General features: G+C 40.6%; 1 protein-coding gene across 3 annotated transcripts in view; it reads right to left on the bottom strand.

The window, feature by feature from the left end:
* Positions 1 to 3,091: 3,091 nt before the first annotated feature.
* LOC103567246 (phytanoyl-CoA dioxygenase, peroxisomal) overlaps positions 3,092 to 17,369 on the bottom strand; it is a 22,652-nt gene continuing 8,374 nt past the window's right edge. For all 3 annotated transcript variants that reach the window (XM_008543877.2, XM_008543878.2, XM_070601175.1), the window contains 4 exons: positions 14,252 to 14,433; positions 10,352 to 10,501; positions 5,303 to 5,437; positions 3,092 to 3,408 (listed from right to left, as the gene is read on the bottom strand). In XM_008543877.2, coding sequence (XP_008542099.2) covers positions 3,355 to 3,408; positions 5,303 to 5,437; positions 10,352 to 10,501; positions 14,252 to 14,433 — 521 coding nt within the window. In that variant the 3' untranslated portion in view covers positions 3,092 to 3,354. The remainder of the gene's footprint in view (positions 3,409 to 5,302; positions 5,438 to 10,351; positions 10,502 to 14,251; positions 14,434 to 17,369) is intronic.

Raw genomic sequence — 17,369 nt, 5'->3', positions numbered from 1 at the left:
GACAGGAACCATCTTAGTCAGGACAGGAAGGTTGTGAATCACAAAGAATACCTTGTCCCTCTGTTGTTTGGCCAGTTTCCATGCATTGCCCCAAATTCCAAAGCCTGTTCTCCCCAGAACTGTGAGTATAAACTTCTGTTGTCTTAAGACACACCCAGTTTGTGGTACTTTGTTTCGACAGTCCTAGCTGACTAATACAGGTGCTATGGAAAAAAAGCAGATGACTCCAAAACTCAGTTTCACCTGCTTTTTGGTCTTGGCTACAACTGGCCTTGCTGTAATCTGGCTCTGATTGATGTAATTAAGAAACTACAGTTGAACCTTAACCTCTTTTAGACACACGAGAAGCACCTGGGCTCAGTAACCATCTCAGAGAATTGTTTCACCAGAATAGTTGTATTAGCATTGTTCTTTCATTCGAGTGACTACTGAGACACACCAAGGACACAGTGAGCAGTACTCCTGTGTTCAAGCTTTCAAATGCCCCAGTGAGAGGAACACTGTCACTCAGGGGAGACAAGTTGATGCTACTCAGTTTGAGATTTGAGAAGATAATGCACAATGTTGACTCAGCATTTTTGTTTGTGTGCTGTAAGCAAACATAATCTTTTCTCTTTCCTGTGGTTCTTTTTATAGTTTATCGGACAAGAGTCTTACTTTGGGAGCAACAGCAAATCAAGAGGAAACCACTGTAGGCTTGGTGCTAGGAAGCCCCACAAACATTTGCTCATCTCAGAAAATCATCTGCAAAGAAGTGATACCCAGGGTGTTTTCATCCATCACAATGAGAGGCATATGTGCGTACAGAGCAGGGTCCAAGTTGAGACCCTGTGAGGGTGTCTGCTTTGGGGAGAAAGTTGCTCAAACAGCTGGGCTGGATGTGTCTATTTCAAGCTCCATCTTCTGAGTCTGTCAAGATGAAGTCAGATGTGGTGGCGTTTATAGAGATATGATGGGTACAGGCCTCCATAATGCCACTGGGACTACTGCTCAATAGCCTCCCAGCTTTTCTCCTCCTGTTCTTGGGAGGAGAGATGATGTCATCATTTCAGGATGGAGAGGACTCTGAGCTGAGGAGAGCCACCAAGTTCTTTCAGCAGCTGTCAACCCAAACTGCCCACCCTGTGGGGACATGAACCCACTGTGCCTGTGTACCTTGACAGACACAGAATGTCCAAGCTGGAAGGGTCTGAGAGAACATCGAGTCCAAAGGCGTCATTTTTCAGATCAGGCCCAGACAGGTGAAAGTCACAGATCTGGTTGCCAAGAAATCTGAGACCATGGTCTGGCATTCCAGGTCAGGGCTCTTCCCCTATATGCCAGAGCCTTATGCAGAAACTGGCTCAAAGATATTACAACTAAGACCAAAAATAGAAATGTGACAAAGCTGGACTACAGGCCATACTGTTGAAAAATCATGGATGGAAATAATTGTCTACCTCCAGTGATGAGAGTAAGAGTAACTTTTTACTCTATATTATTCCCTGTTTTCTAAACTTTAAAAATAAAGTTATGTTTTTAAAACTAACTGGAAAAACAGATGGATGAAGCAAAGTGTAGGGACATGTGATAATCATTGATTCTGGGTGATGGTTACATGGGCATTCCTTATACTATGTACCTTTCCATCTGTTTGAAATTTTTCATAGTAAAAGGCTAGAAAGAACAAAAGAGACTTTTTAATGACTAAGAAAGTCCCGATTTTACTGTCATTGATAAGACATTTTCTGACTAATGCCTTTGTGCAATTATAGAATTAGTCTGCTGATGCGAATTCAAGACTGCCTGTTATTGTTAGGTGCCATTAAAGCTCTAGGAGATATCACAAGGCCTTCCGTGTTTAAAAAGCATCTGTAAGGCTCCCCAAAAAGAGAAACAGAATCACCATATAATCCAACAATTCCACTCGTAGGTAGACACCTAAGAGAACTGGAACAGGAACTAATGAATGGATACACAAAAAGAGAGTTAAATAGTTGAATGTATATATATGTATGTATGTATTATTCCGCCATGAAAGGGAAAGAAGTTCTGGTTCATGATACATGAATGAACCTTTAAACATGCTAAGTGAAATACGTGAGACACAAAAAGACAAATACAGCATGACTCCACTTGTATAAACAATCTAGAATAGGCACACCTAGAGAGACAGATGTACTAGAGGTGACCAGGGCTGAGGGAATGTGGAGTTACTACACGACGCATACACTTTCTATTTGAGGTAGTGAAAGGGTTTTGGAAATAGATTGTGGTGATGGTTGCACATTGTGAATATACTAAAACTCCACTGGATTGTACACTTAAAAATGGTTCAGATGGAAAATTTTATGTTATAAATGTTTCAGCACAAATGTTTTTAAAAGTATTCGTGAAAAATGTTGGGAGGATGGGAAGTCCTAACAGATGAAAATAATACCAAGGATTCAAACCAAAAATATACTCCTGGGCTCTCTTTTTTCAAATGTGGGCTTCCCCCAAAAAGCCTGTGAATCTGACTTTGGTGCTAGTGAAACATCCTCTGTGGCATTGTGCTAACAGGACAGCCTAGTGGCTTCACGGTGTGGAGAAAATGAGTGTCCCTATGACACCTTAGCATCTGTGAGAGTCAGATGCCCACAACAGCAAGGGCCCCTTGTTACCACTGGGTGTTTAGGAAGCATGGCTGCTGGGAATACTTCCTTCCTCAGGGAGCTTGGAGCAGTCGCTGCCCGTGGTGCTGAAAATCCCCATGGGGACTTGGTACCCAAAGGACAGCCTGGAGATGAGACAGTCAGGCCCAGGCTAAAGCTTTGGGTGTTAGCCTTCAGCTGTTCAGAATTTTCTCAGCCAGGTAGATCAGCTACTCTGCCAATCTTAAGAGCATGATTTTTTTCTCTGAGGTCATGCCAAGCTCTTCTTAGGCCATTTCAATTAGACAGTAGGAAGGCTTCCCTGGTAAAGACCCAAGACCTGAATTACAAGAATTGGCTTTTGGGAAGCTACCATATTTTGTTGATGAAAAACTCAACACATGCCAAGTTTCAAAGCTTTCATTTCTGCTTGGGTAAAGAGCTAATTGTATGAAAGAAACTGGTTTAACACACTTAAATTATGCATCAATCACCTTTATTAGATGTAAGTCTAAGTTACTTTTCCTTAACACGGTAATGTTTCACTTTTACTGTTTTGACATCCATAAAGCAACACCACTGCCTGGCAGAATCACACACATGCAGCTGAGCACATGACACACACATTCTGATTTTATGAACAATGGTAGAAAAGACTGCATCATTGCATTAAGAAAGCATTTTCCTTAGATAGCTGGTTTCATTTTGATTTTCTTTAAAGGAATTATAGCAAAGGGCTCTTTCAAAGGTTGAATCTTTCTCCTTTCACAAGTCGAGCTCGAAATCTCCAAACATCCTGGAAATAATGCCAAACAGAATGAGTTTATGTGTCACTTCAATTTGTCTATTCACCATACAACAAAATAGATTTCTACTATCTACAAATGGTTAAAGAGAAAAAAAGAATCTCCATCATAGTCAAATCAGTCAGTAAATAAACCATATTCTGAGACTCCAATTAATTTACTCGCCAACATCCAAAACAGTGTTAAAGAAACTAAGACAGTGAGTCCCCAATCTGTCAGGCCTGTTTCATGTTCTGTTCATCACAGGTATTCGACTGGATGATGTGACATTTGGTCAAAACACACAGTTTACTCCCCAGTTTTCTGCTTTCCTTTTGTTATTTGCTGGTCCATTCCTGACTAGATCCCATCAGGAAAATGATGTCCTGGGTGACTGGTTTGTTTCTTTTCTTTGTTCTTAATAAAACAATTGAGACTATCTTATTTACTTCTTGTTTCTTGTTTATTTTTGAGCAAACAGCAAGGCATGGTGGGAAGAACGATTTTAGAATATGACCTGATGCTGAAATCCAGCTCTGTCACTCACGTAGCTTAAGCCAAACTCTTGGATTCTTTATTTTCTCATTAAGAACATGGAACTATAAGGGCTGCTCCACTGGGTTTTGGTGAAGAAAATATGAAAAGAGATGTGAAAGTGCTTTAGTATCTTACAAAGAGCTATACAGCAGAAGTTAGTGTTATTCCCACTGAAGTTGATAAACTAGAACTTAGAGAGTAACTCAAATAAATACAAGAGCTAATTCATTGAGCACAACCTTGACAAACCTCAAACAGAATGTATATATTTTTTTCTGCCTGAAGTCTCAGGGTGTTGTTCAGAAGCCTAGTTGGTCAAATATGTTCCCTATGTGAGGCATTTTAAGGACTAGACAAAAGGAGAAGGACAAGGCTTTCTAGGACCTGCAAGTGTGAAATGAGAGCATTTTCATGTATGGGCTATATTTATAGATCCAAAGTGGAGAAGAGGTAAAGGGTGAAGTAAGCTTCTTGAGCTGGGAAGGTGTTTCAGAACATGACTCCCACCAGCACGGGAGCTGCCACTGGTGTGCAATGCTCTTCAAAGTACTGAAAGGCTGAGTCATCATTCCACTCAGTCGATATGGGGGTCATGTCACCCCCATGGGACATGCATGCATTGATGGTTATCTAATGCAAATTTAAAAAATAGGATCAGCTTCTTGGTTCAGAGGCTACAAAGTGACTATATTTACTTATTTGCCTTCACTGATATTTGTCTATTGATCAGCATCAGCAGCAAATGTCCACTAGTTACAAAAAATTAATTTACAAGTGATGTGTGTTTATTAGGAAAGCATATGGCATGTTGTCTCACACCCCCTAGTGATAAGCAGCAGTGATGTTTAGTCTCTGCTACTTGCAGGTGATGCCTCCCATTAAACGCCAGATGCAATATGACTCCAAAGAAAACTTGCTTCACATGTGCTTTCTGGAAGTCTTATTGGATTTCCAAATGCGTGAATACTCTCCTCCATACACATAAAGGAGGCCTATGGTTGATAGCCCAAACCTTTAACTTTCCTGTGCGTATTCAGAAGGTAGCCTGGTGTCCTTCATTTCCTCTTCTCTAAATCTGTTTTCTATGGCCTTTCCTTTTCCTACCTGTCTGTCCTGAAACAGGATAGCCCGCATACCACAGGACAACACAAAGACATAAAATGAAGCACACAGTTCTTAGGTCCTCACACCATGGAAGCAAGAATCTGATTTTCCATTGTCATTCTTAGTGGGTCTCAGTAACATTTTTGCAATGACTCTAAACCCACATATTTTATACTTTCAGATTGAGTCAGGTATGAGAATTTTTAAACATCTGAATAGAAAGAAAAAGCAAGACTTTTCCCTTGTCATTTCATACAAACATACCTTCAGGTTGATGTCTTGTTTAACTTTAAACAATTCATTTGCAAACCGGACAACTTCCTTCTCAATGTTTTCTTGACTGGTGCCCTTCACATCAATGTAGTGGCAATTGGCACTGGCGAAATGACAGGAAATTGCCTGTGCAAAGTGAACCAATTAATATGAGGGAAAAACTTCCCATTAACATCATCAACCAAGCAAGGAGTCTTCTTTTAGAGAATCAGTTATTTCACTCACATTTGATTTCTAAATTGAAAGCTGTTCCATTGTGTCCTAAATCAGTCTCTTTGTGGCTAAGTATCCTTCTTTTTCCAGCTAAACGTTAGCTGAGAAATTACAAGAGGTTTTCAACTAGCTGTGATATTTATTTCCAAAAAGTATACATGGGGCAGGGAACATAATTATTTAAGTGAGAGGTCTTTAACTTTTAGCATTTGATTTTTCTAATGAGTGGCTACTCCCCAGTCCTAAAAAGGAATGTATTCTTGGGTTTTTCATCTTCTTCTTAGTCACAGAAGATAGATACCCAACTGAATCTCTAACAGGTTGTTATTTTCAATGGCCACAGGTTACGTAAAAAATTAAAAATCTGAAAATACCTTGCGAAGTCAAATAATACACACAGACATCGCTTCTTGAATCAAAAGGTCACTTAAATTCCCATGCCATTCATATATAATACTCATCTTTTTTCCTCAAGGGTAAAACTGTAGTTACTTGGTTCTCCCCATTCTTAAAAAAGTTAGAAACAGATCTAAGCTGCAAGGCAGTAGTTAAATCTCACCTTCCTCCTCACAAGTTAGTTATCTTAAGGCGACCTTAAGGACTTCCTACTTTGCCCAAAACATCAACTTTTTAGTCACTGGAGTCACAAACTCCATTTCCCACGTAAGTCCCAGTGCCATGCCAAGCCATATTGGAGCCTGAGGCAAAAGGGAAAGTGAGCACTTCTATTTGCATATTTTTGTATATTTTTTCAGCTTTACTGAGATATAATTCACAAGTAACATTGTATTAGTTTAAGGTATAAAACACAATGATTAGATCTATGTGTGTATTGCAAAATGATTACCACAATATGTTTAGTTTAAAGCCATCACCATACACAGTCACAATTGTTTTCCCTGTGATGAGAACTTTTAAGATCTATTCTCTTAGCAACTTTCAAATATACAATACTGTATGAAGTATAGTACCCATATTGTACATTCCACCCCTAACACTTATTTATCTTACAACTGGAAGTTTGTACCCTTTGACCACCTTCACCCATTTCCCTGACCCCCTGCCTCAGGCAACTACCAATCTGTTCTCTCTTTCTATGCGTTTGGTTCTTTTAGACTCTACATATAACTGAGATCATAGAGTGTTTGTCTTTTTCTGTCTCACTTATTTCACTTAGCATAAAGCTCTCAAGGTCTATCCAAGTATCGCAAATGGCAGAATTTCTTTCTTTTTACGGCTGAATGTTATTCCATTGTGTATGTACACATATGTACACACATAGCCCACATTTTCTGTATCTATTCATCCATCGATGGACATTTACGTCGTTTCCATGTCTTGGCTATTGTGAATAATGCTTCCATGAACATGAGGGTACAGGTATCTTCCACACAGCGATTTTGTTTCCTTTGAATAAATACCCAGCTGTAGCTTAGTAGCCCCTAACTCCTTAAATTTCACCCCAAACCTTGGATCAGGGAGACAGATTTCAGAGCCTTGCCTCCTGCCTCCAGTCAACATCACAATAAAGCCTTTTCTTTTCTCAAAAGCCAGAGCCACAGTATGGGCTCCCATGTGTGTTGGGCAATGGGTGTTTTCCCAGGAACAATTTCTGATGACCATGGTCCTAACACCACCTGCCTGAGGCTCTGCAGCCCTCTGTGGGGTGGATTAAAATTAATTTAATTAAGTAAATACGTTTTAATATCAACTAAGCTGGCAGAAAATTAGAATTTGGTTTTTTTCTCTCTTAAAAGGATAATTTCCTTGAACTTTTAGTCTGTTCTTCATAAAGAGATTATAAAAGGTTTTTCTTTATTTTTGTGTAAGTCTACCTAAAACACATATTCTGTTTTGTCAAAATAATTTTCTTTGTTCAAAAAGCGGAGATTCTTCTATTAAGAGAACTAAGGGTTTTTTTTTTTTTTTTTTTAACTGTTTAACTAGTGTTTTAAAAGCTTTTGATAGTTTTGAAAAACTTCCTCAAAATTCAAATTCTAAATACAATCCTGAAAGTAACCTTGAGAATTTCAAGCAGGTCTCTGAGACTTCTCAAAGAATTTGTTCTCTCTTTCTATAAAACGGTTGATATTCAACTAACTAGGCTTATTTGGTATATTAAATTACATGGGAAGCATTGGCAAATGATGATAAAACTTCTTGAGTTATATTACATGGGTGAATGTTATTAATAGAAGTGTTTTAAAAATTATATAACATTCCTAAAATTCTGATCTGTCCTGGTTATCAGTTATAATAACAGCTACTATCTTAAAATGTTATATGTCACAGAAATAAACACATTTTTTTGTCAATTGCCATTTTTAAGTCTTTTGTCACTTACAGACCGATTACTCTGAGGCTTTTACAAATATTTTTCATCTTCAGAGAGATTCATGGAAAGAATTCTGACACCCACTCTAGAAGACAGGTTTCAGATCAACTTTCAGATCATACGGCTAAACTAGGTAAGAAAACAGAACTCCAACAGGGAAACTGATGGCTTCATAACACAGCTAACAAAAGATCAAGATCAAGAGTTGATTATATGCAACTGAATGAACTGATGAGGATGAGTATAATTTTTATGACTTTTTGTATAAACTACACCTTTATAAGCAAAACTGAAACATTTATCTTTTTCTCCCTATCTGATCCCTCCAGAATTTAGAATTAGTGAATATTATTTTCATGGCAATATAGGTATTTGCATAACTTCAATAAGAATCTGTTCTGCTTATAACAGGACACGATTGGAAATGTTGGTTATATTACCGAGGCTTTGATTGGCTTTTTTTTTTTTTTTTTGCATGAAAAGATTCACCATGAGCTGACATCTGTTGCCAATCTTCCTTTTTTAATTTTTTCCTCCCCAAACCCCCACTGTATGGCTGGATATCTTAGTTTTAAATCCTAGTTCTTCTATGTGAGCCACCACCACAGCATGGCAACTGACAGACGCGTGGTGTGGTTCCGTGACTGGGAAACAAACTTGGGCTGCTGAAGTGGTGAGAGGGCCAAACATTAACCACTAGAGCATCAGGGCTGGTCATCTTTGAGACCGACCTATGTAGACTCAGATCTAACCAGACAGCTTTAAGGAGAAAATGTTGACTTTATGGAATATATAAAGCCTCTTGGAAATGGGCCTGGTACCTTCCTTATAGGGTTCCCAGAAACCTTACCCAGTGAATAAAGAAGGACACTTCCTGTCAGTGCAGGAACCTCAAGATATTTTTGGGAACCTGCAGAAGAGTGGAATGCACCCAAATCTTTAGGTATCACAGGCAGAGTCTGATAAAAAGTCCTTGGCTTGGCTTTCCTGGCCTTGAGGGGCCTTTAAAGTTCAATCTGAGTTTCCTTATGAAAAGTTACAGTAAGGCAGATTTAAAAGAACCTACATAATCAATTGCTATTCTCAGCGTACTTATGCAAATAATTGGGCCAAGTTTATTGTTGCAAACAAATCAGTCTTAATTTGGCTATCCTTGGTAAAAATGAAGGTGATTTTACCTTCAAATTATTTTTCAGTAGAAACTGAAACACACATTCTAGGTCGTTGATTGTCTTTGAGGTTTTGTTTTCTACCTGTAAACTGGACCAGATCCTGGATTCTTCTAGTTTCCTGAAATCCATGACAACAAGTTTCCAAACTAACATTTTCATTCTTTTCCATCCCTTTCATTTGGAATCACTGAGAACTGAAACCACCCTTTTTTCTGAAGTCCTACAAATTGAAGCTGGACAACTGCATATAAACTTAAGAGAGATCACAACAAGAGCCCATGTTGAGACAATATTCATGCCTGTTGCTGCATAAACCACTCAAAAGATACCTGAACACCCAATCACAGCATCAGAGACTGCAAAGTACAGACTGCAAACAGCAAACTTTGAAACTGTGAAAGATGCTTCCACACTGACATCTAGAAATCCTCTTCACTGGCTGTCCCCTGGGCTCAGAAACTGGTTTATAATTTGCTCCAACAATTAACCTTGTTTTTCTTTTCATTTCCACAGAAATTCTTCTTATTAAATACCTGATTTCTTGCTTACACAATACAGGCAAAACAGACTCAAAAGAAACTTTGACCTTCCCTCGAATCAGCAGGAAGTAGCTAGAGCAGCTGTCACCCCATTTCCCTCAAGATTAAGGAATGTACAAAGAAAAGGGGGGAACTGAAACCGAACATAAAACCATGACCAGCTTAAACAAGTTTTACCTCCTTAAAATAGGTTGTTGAGGGGGCCAGCCCCATGGCCAAGAGGTTAAGTTCACATACTCTGCTTCAGCAGCCCAGGGTTTTGCCGGTTCAGATCCTGGGTGCAGACATGGCACCACTCGTCAGGCCACATTGAGGTGGCGTCCCACATGCCACAACTAGGACCCACAACTAGAATATACAACTATGTACTGGGGGGATTTAGAGAGAAAAAACAAGCACACAAAAAAAATAGGTTGTTGATTCATTAAACTTTGCTCAACACCAGAGACAACAATGGGCATATACCAGGTGGGAACCCACAACCCCAGGATAACTCCTGAACCAAGAATCTTCCTTCAACAAGGAAATCTGGCTTCCAGAAGTCCAAGTAGCTTGATTACCATATATGGGCTGATTTGAGACAAGTCAATCAGCTTAGTAGCCCCTAACTCCTTAAATTTCACCCCAAACCTTGAATTGGAGAGACAGAATTGAGAGCCTTGACTCCTTTCCAGTCCACCTCACAATAAAGCCTTTTCTTTTCTCCAAAGCCAGGGCCATACTATTGGCTTCTATGCTTTTGAGCAGTGGGCCCTTGCTTGGTAACAATGTTAATGCATACCTTCCGGAATCCTTGAGTTTTGTTCCGACCAGATCCATGGATGAGCAAAGGATGAAAGAACACGGTATCTCCCTTCTCCATCACAAGGTGCACTCGGGTGTTGTTTTCATCATAGTCCTGGATTCCATGAAACATTATGTTAACGGCCCCCTGGAACACATAAGAGAAACCAAGTCTGTATTTGAGGAAGACAATAATTAAAAACTTTATCAATGACTCATCAGGAAAAGCAAAGTTTCTCTAAGATGTTACAAGACAAAGAGACAAACTAGATCCTTAAAAAAAAAAATTCAAATACAGGCATACCTTGTACTGTGCTTCATTTTATTGCACTTTGCAGGTATTGAGTATTTTACAAGTCTCTCCATCAGCAGCAAGACTACAATTCACTGAAGGCTCAGATTTTTTAGCGATAAAGTATTTTTAATTAAGGTATGTACATTGTTTTTTAGACATAATGCTAATGCATACTTAACAGACTACAGGATAGTGTAAACATAACTTTTATATGCACTGGGAAGCCAAAAAATTCACATGACTCGCTTTATTGCAATATTCGCTGTATTGAGGTGGTCTGGAACTGAATCCACAATATCTCCGAGGTATGCCTGGATACAGAAGCTTCTCAGATGTCTGTTTCTAGAAAGTCAAACGTTGATATTAAAATCATGGATTTCTTGGACCAAACGAAAAATTTGGAATTTCTACCTACCCTTCATTACTGAATTATAAATGAAGATCCAGAGCAGTTTTGCATTTTGCAGTCAATGCAGGAGACCACCCTCCCAGCCTGAATCTGTAATCATTCTTTCCCAACACGATATTCTTCCCACCTGGAACTTTGCATAAATTATTCTTCTATTATTCAGGAGTATTTCTGAGAAGTTAACTATCTTCCCAAACTAGGGGAGACATAATGCTCAATTTTTCTGAGCTCAAAAACCACTCATGTCATGTCCAGAGTAAATAAGAGTAGTAAATTAAAATAGTGTGTTTCTTTATAACTATTTCCAGAGTTAGCTATTGCTTTAGGTAATGGTTTATGTCTTTATTTGGGTTATGTCTCTTTTTTTAAAAGTTAAAGAGGCCAGCCCCAGTGGCCTAGTGGTTAAGTTCGGAGTGCTCCACTTCAATGCCCTGGGTTCAGCTCCTGGGCGCACACCCAAAGCACTCCTCTGTCAGTGGCCATACTGTGGTGGCGGCCAACATAAAAAAAAGGGGGGGGGGGTGGGGAAGATTGGCAATAGATGTTAGCTCAGGGCAAATATTCCTCAGCAAAAAAAAAAAAAAAAAAAAAAAAAAAAAACGAAAAAAGATAGTGGTATGTTCTAAAAGATTCTTGGGTAATTAGATAAAAAGAGAGCTTCAGGGTATTCATTGCACATGTTTGGAATAAAAAAGGCTGAGACCAACTTAAACGTCCATTATTCCAAGAATGAATAAATCAATATTATGAGATACTCTACATAAATACATTCAATCTTTACACATCAATATGGAAAGACTTCAATTCATAGCCTAGTAGCATAATATCATTTATGTAACCTTTTTAAACACCCAAGATAATACTATATTGCTTATGATACATTCATAGAAATTTTTAAAAATAAACTAGAACAGAGGTTCTTGATAGTTTTTTGTGCCATAGTTGAAGCCGATGAACCTGTTTGCAGAATGCTTTTAAATGCAGAAAGTAAAGCATACAGTAAGTAAAACAATCCTAGAATTGTTTCCAAAGAAAACAATTATAATGAATTATAAATACTGTTATTGAATTGTTGATACAGCAATGTATATGTTTGTTTATTAACAAATTAAATAATATGACCTGGTTGTGGGTCTAATACAGATCATAAAATGAAAACAGTACTGATTATAAATAATATTCCAGGATATCTGCAAAAACTGGGTATCGCTCCCTGAGAACAGCACGAGAGTGAAGTGCGTGAAATCGAGAAGTGATTTAAAATTTACAAGCCTTTATTTATAGGGGGGCTGCCACTGTCTCATGGGGGCAGCACCCCATTCCCCCTCCTGAGACTCTCTCAATTTCCTTTGGGGAGAGACCCGTTCCCTACTGGACTGTGTTGGCACTTTGATCCAGTGCACGTCTCTCCTGGCCAGTGTGGATAGGGGACCCCATCTAAGCCAATCTGACCTCCCACCGCAGCCACTCAGAATCTGAGCAGAGGATCAAAGAGACGGGACATAAGCAAGGCTCAACTGCCCAGGCCATGTGCCCCAACCCGACTATTCCTGCCAAGTGACGACTCCCGCTTTCCTGCCCCCTAGAGCTAGCCAGCCTTTTCACGGATTCAGCATGTGCCTGCCACCCTCAAAACACTGCCTTTGGCTTCTGTCAGCTGAAGCTCACTTCTGCTGCTTTCACCACACCTTCCCCAACCTCAATTTAATTGATGACTCTCACAATTTCAGATTTCATATCGAAATTCAGACTCAATGTTGTCACTTAACACTAATCATCTGTGCCAGAATTCTGACCGACACAGAAACCCCTTAAAGCCACAGCCTTTTCTTCCTATAGAACAACAACTCAACCTTCCTGACTTAACAACAGGTGCTCTTCCCATTGTGACCAGCATTACGGGGGTTTCAGGACCTTATTTTCTTACACCTTAAATGTTAATAGTCTCCTCTCTGGTTTCTCTGCTTCTGAACTCCTACAACTCCAATACATCCTGCCCCAGACCCCAAGATGATTGTTCCTGAAGAACTGATTTGATCTCATCACTCATGGGCTCAAAAACATTTACTAGTCCTCCAGCATCAATAGCTGAATTGATAAACCATGGAACAGCCATGCAATGGACTACTCAGCAATTGAAAGGAATGAGTGATTTCTGATACATGGAACAGCACTGGTGAATCTCAAAATACATATGCTGAGTGAAAGAAGCCATATTTGAGAAAAAAGAATATATACTATATGACTACATTTATATAACATTTTAGAAATGCAAACAAAGCCATAGGAACAAAAAGCAGCTCAGTGGGTGCTTGGTAGAAGGGACGGAGAGGAGGAAGGGATAATCTTGATTGTGGTATGGTTTCACAGGTGTATATATATATATGTGTGTGTGTGTGTGTGTGAAAAATTACCAAATTGTACACTCAAAATATGTACTCTTTATTATTTATCAATTATATCTCAATCAAAATGTTTAAAAAATAAATAAAAGCTCTTCCAGCTTCCTGAAAAAAAGAAGTTTTCCAGTCCTCCCAAATGGAGTGAAGACTCATTAACAAAACAAACAAGGTTCTTCTGATCTGATTCTGATGCACCTTATCAGGCTCATCTCTATGGCTGCTCCCCAAACACACGCCCAGCCCATCTAGTCTGTGAGCTCTGTGGGTCCTTTCTACTCTTAGACAGGTTCATGCTTACGCTTGACCCCAATGCTCCCCATAGCCTCTTTGCTATAGAACATTCTACTCTGTCCTTCAAGACATGGCATAAACAAACACTAGCCCTCCTCATAGCCTCCTGTGGTCTGTCCAGCTGGAGGAGATGAACCCTCACTCTTCCTTACTCTGAGGGCCATCAGTCAGATGTAAGACTTACTTGGCACTTGGCACATGCATCTGGTGTGGCAGTGTTTATGTGTTATCTCTGCAACTAGGCTTTATAATCTGGGATCCTACACAGCACCTACTGAATCTCCCCACATTGATTGGCTTTCAAACACTTGTTGAATGAACAAAGATGATGAATTTTTTCTGACATCCTTGAATTTTCCCTGATCCTAAGTGGAAATCCTAGAACAATGTTTTGCTAAAGAAGGAAATGCCATCTCATTGGTAAAGATCTTTATGTAAACTGATGTGAAGTCAAAACATTACAGGAGATTCTGATCTAGACCCAGTGCTGGGCCCACTTACCTGCCACTGGGGATAATCGTGCGGCTTCAGGGATCCTTTGTGTGTGCCTGGAAGTACAACCAGACAGCCATTGTTCCGGTCGATGTGCTCCATGGCTGTCCAAGCACAAACAATGTTATTGCTGGGCCTGAAGGGGAAATAGTGCAGATCCTGGTGCAAGGGATGACGGGATGTCTTCTTGCCTGAAATAGAACCCGCTGTTAAAAGATGCCCAAGTCTCAGAATTCTTCCTCTCTGCATGAAAAACCAGAACAAAGACCTATCCCGGCCAAAGCAAAACAAATGAACCAACACTTAGAAAATCAGCCTTGAGAGATAAGCACCAAATTGGAACATCAAATCAACGTGGCGACTCCTGATCCCATACTTTCTTCTGGGTTCCTAGTAGCCGAGTACTTACACACACTATTTTCTAGCAAGTCGTACATACGTCATCAGCTCTATTGTTATATATTCCTTTGTAACTCTGGTTTGGGCACAGAGCCTAATTTTCAAAAAAAAGGTTTGATTAATTATATTGAAGAATGTGGTGAAATTGGAGATCCCCTGACAGCCTTCTAAGTGGCTGATGCAAAAAATATTAATGAATTAACTAACTAAATAAATAAAAGTCCTCTCAGAGGTTTTCCCACCGAACCAGAGGCATTTGGTGTACAATCACTGTGTACAGTCAGAACCTTGACCACATTCACATTTTGTCTGGTTTTGCTCTCTGAACTTGGTTCCCAGCCACCTGATCTCTCCAAACAAGACATCCAGGCAGGGAGGGACCTGAGGATGTTAAGCTATAGGTCCATCACATCAACCTCTCCTGGAATCCAGAGGAAAAGGGTAGAAAAGGAGGAAGGGTCTCTAATGGCCGAGCTACTACTGCGGATAAAGCAGAATTTCTCAGCATGGCCCGAGAGCCACCCGCATTAGACTCTCCAAGCATGGTTCATTAAATGCACATTCCTGAGTTCTACTTTCCGAATCAGTCTCTCCGGGAGTGAGGTCTTAGAAGCTCCATTTTCGTGTGATGTCAGATTCATGGCAATGTGACCTGTTCCTTTTGCCTCTCCTCTCTAAGTTACAACCAGTAGGACTCCCATTGACCAACAAAGGACTCCCTGCACAGCACACCAGAATGCCTGAGAGATCCATACACTTGTACACCTGAAGGTGGGTGGACTGCCTCTAGGAGGGAGCAGAACTAGAAGAGCCGCCCTCACCACCTCGTGGTGGGGATCCAAAATGCAGATATGCCCCCCACCCCCACCCCCGCCAAACCCCCAGTGTCAGTGGTGCCCTGACTTGAGGTTTTAAAAACTGCACTGGTATGCATGCATCAGCAACTAGAGGCTGCAGGAGTAGACACGACACTCGTGGCTTAGCCCCTGCCCCCCTCCAGCAGTGGCAGATGGCGCCCGTGAGCTGCAGCTTTAGGAAACACAGTGGTGCCAGCGACCCAGCCCGCTCCCCACTCCCCAGGCAGTGGAGACTTCAACCTTGGTTTTTACAACAGCAAGGGCTATATCCAAACTGCAGATACCTCCAGCAAGGGCAGTGATGCCCTAACCTGGGGTTTCAAAAAGCGCACTGGAGCTGGAGAACAGAGGTTGCAGGAGCAGCGGCGATACTCAAGGCTCAGTCCTTATCCCTCCACCAACAGTGGACAGTGGCACCTGTGACCTGAGGCTTCAGGAGCCACAGCAGAACCCATGACAGCCCCCAGTGGCATCAAGTCAAAACTGGCTCTACTAGCAGTGGGGGTTGCATACAGGACACTGGGCCTTTTGCAGTTGCAGAGACACCCATGAACCCAGTGTCTGTGGCAGCAGTACTGCCAGCACACCCAGATAATCTGGGAACAGCAGTGCGGGGAGGGCACTGGGCAGCAGCACCCGAACCAGAGGAGAGCCCCCAGAGAGCCAGTGGGGGAACATGTGACGAAGAAGAAGCAGAGGTGCTTGCAACATGGTGACCATGCTGGCAACACCTGAACCTGCAGTAACACCTAAGCAGCAAGGCACCAGGAACCTCGGAGGCACAAGCAGCACAATGAGGGCACTCACAACTCGTCTACCAGAGGCAGGGAGGGTGAAAAGTGCAGGCTCTCAAATACAACCAGAAGCAGCTCAGAGTCAAAGGAGCCAGAGCCATACCCAAACAAGAAAGGTGGTTACTACCACAAATGTGCCAGCAGGGATCAACCCAACAAACACCATGAAGAACTCCAGTAATACGGCAGAACAGAGAGAGAACAACAACTCTACAGAAACCAAACCTCAAGTCACAGACGACTGCAATCTGAGAATTCAAAACAGCCATCATGAAGAAACTCAATGAGCTATAAGAAAACTTAGAAAGATAGTTCAGTGAGCTCGGGAAGAAAATTAACGAACAGAAGGAGGACTTCACCAAAGAGATTAAAATTCTAAAAAAAAAAAAAAAAAAAAAAACTCTAGAGATGAACACAATCAATACAATGAACAATAAAGTTGAAAGCACTGGAAACAGAGCAGATCATACGGAAGAGAGAATTAGTGAGCTTGAAGACAGAAATCTAGAAATGATTCTGGTGGAAGAGGAGAGAGAACCAAGATTTTTTCAAAAATGAAGGAATTCTAGGAGAAATATCTGACTCAATTAACAAAAACAACACAAGGAAAATGGGCATTCAGAAGGAGAAGAAAAGGAGAAAGGAACAGAGAGCTTTTTCAAAGAAATAATAGCTGAGAACTTCCCAATCCTGAGGAAGGAACTGGATATACAAGCACATGAAGCTAATAGACTGCTAATTATCTCAACGCAGAAAGACCCCCAAGGGATGTTACAGTAAAACCGTCAAAAGCCAATGACAAAGGAAGAATATTATGGGTGGCCAGAGAGAAGAAAATAACTTAAACAGGCTATCAGTGGATTTCCCAGCAGAAACTCTATAGCCTAGGAGAGAGTGGAATGATGTATTCAAAATATGGAAAGACAAAAACTATCAGTCAACATTACTCAACAGCGAAAAACTGAAAGGTATTCCTCTAAGAAAAGGAACAAGAAAAGGATGCCTACTTTCACCACTCTTAGTCAACGTAGTGTTGGAAGTTCTAGCCAGAGCAATTAGGCAAGTAAATGAATAGAA

This window comes from Equus przewalskii, chromosome 30 (genome assembly GCF_037783145.1).
Source record: "Equus przewalskii isolate Varuska chromosome 30, EquPr2, whole genome shotgun sequence".
Lineage (NCBI taxonomy): Eukaryota > Metazoa > Chordata > Mammalia > Perissodactyla > Equidae > Equus > Equus przewalskii.
This window is presented reverse-complemented; position numbering and strand designations above follow the sequence as displayed.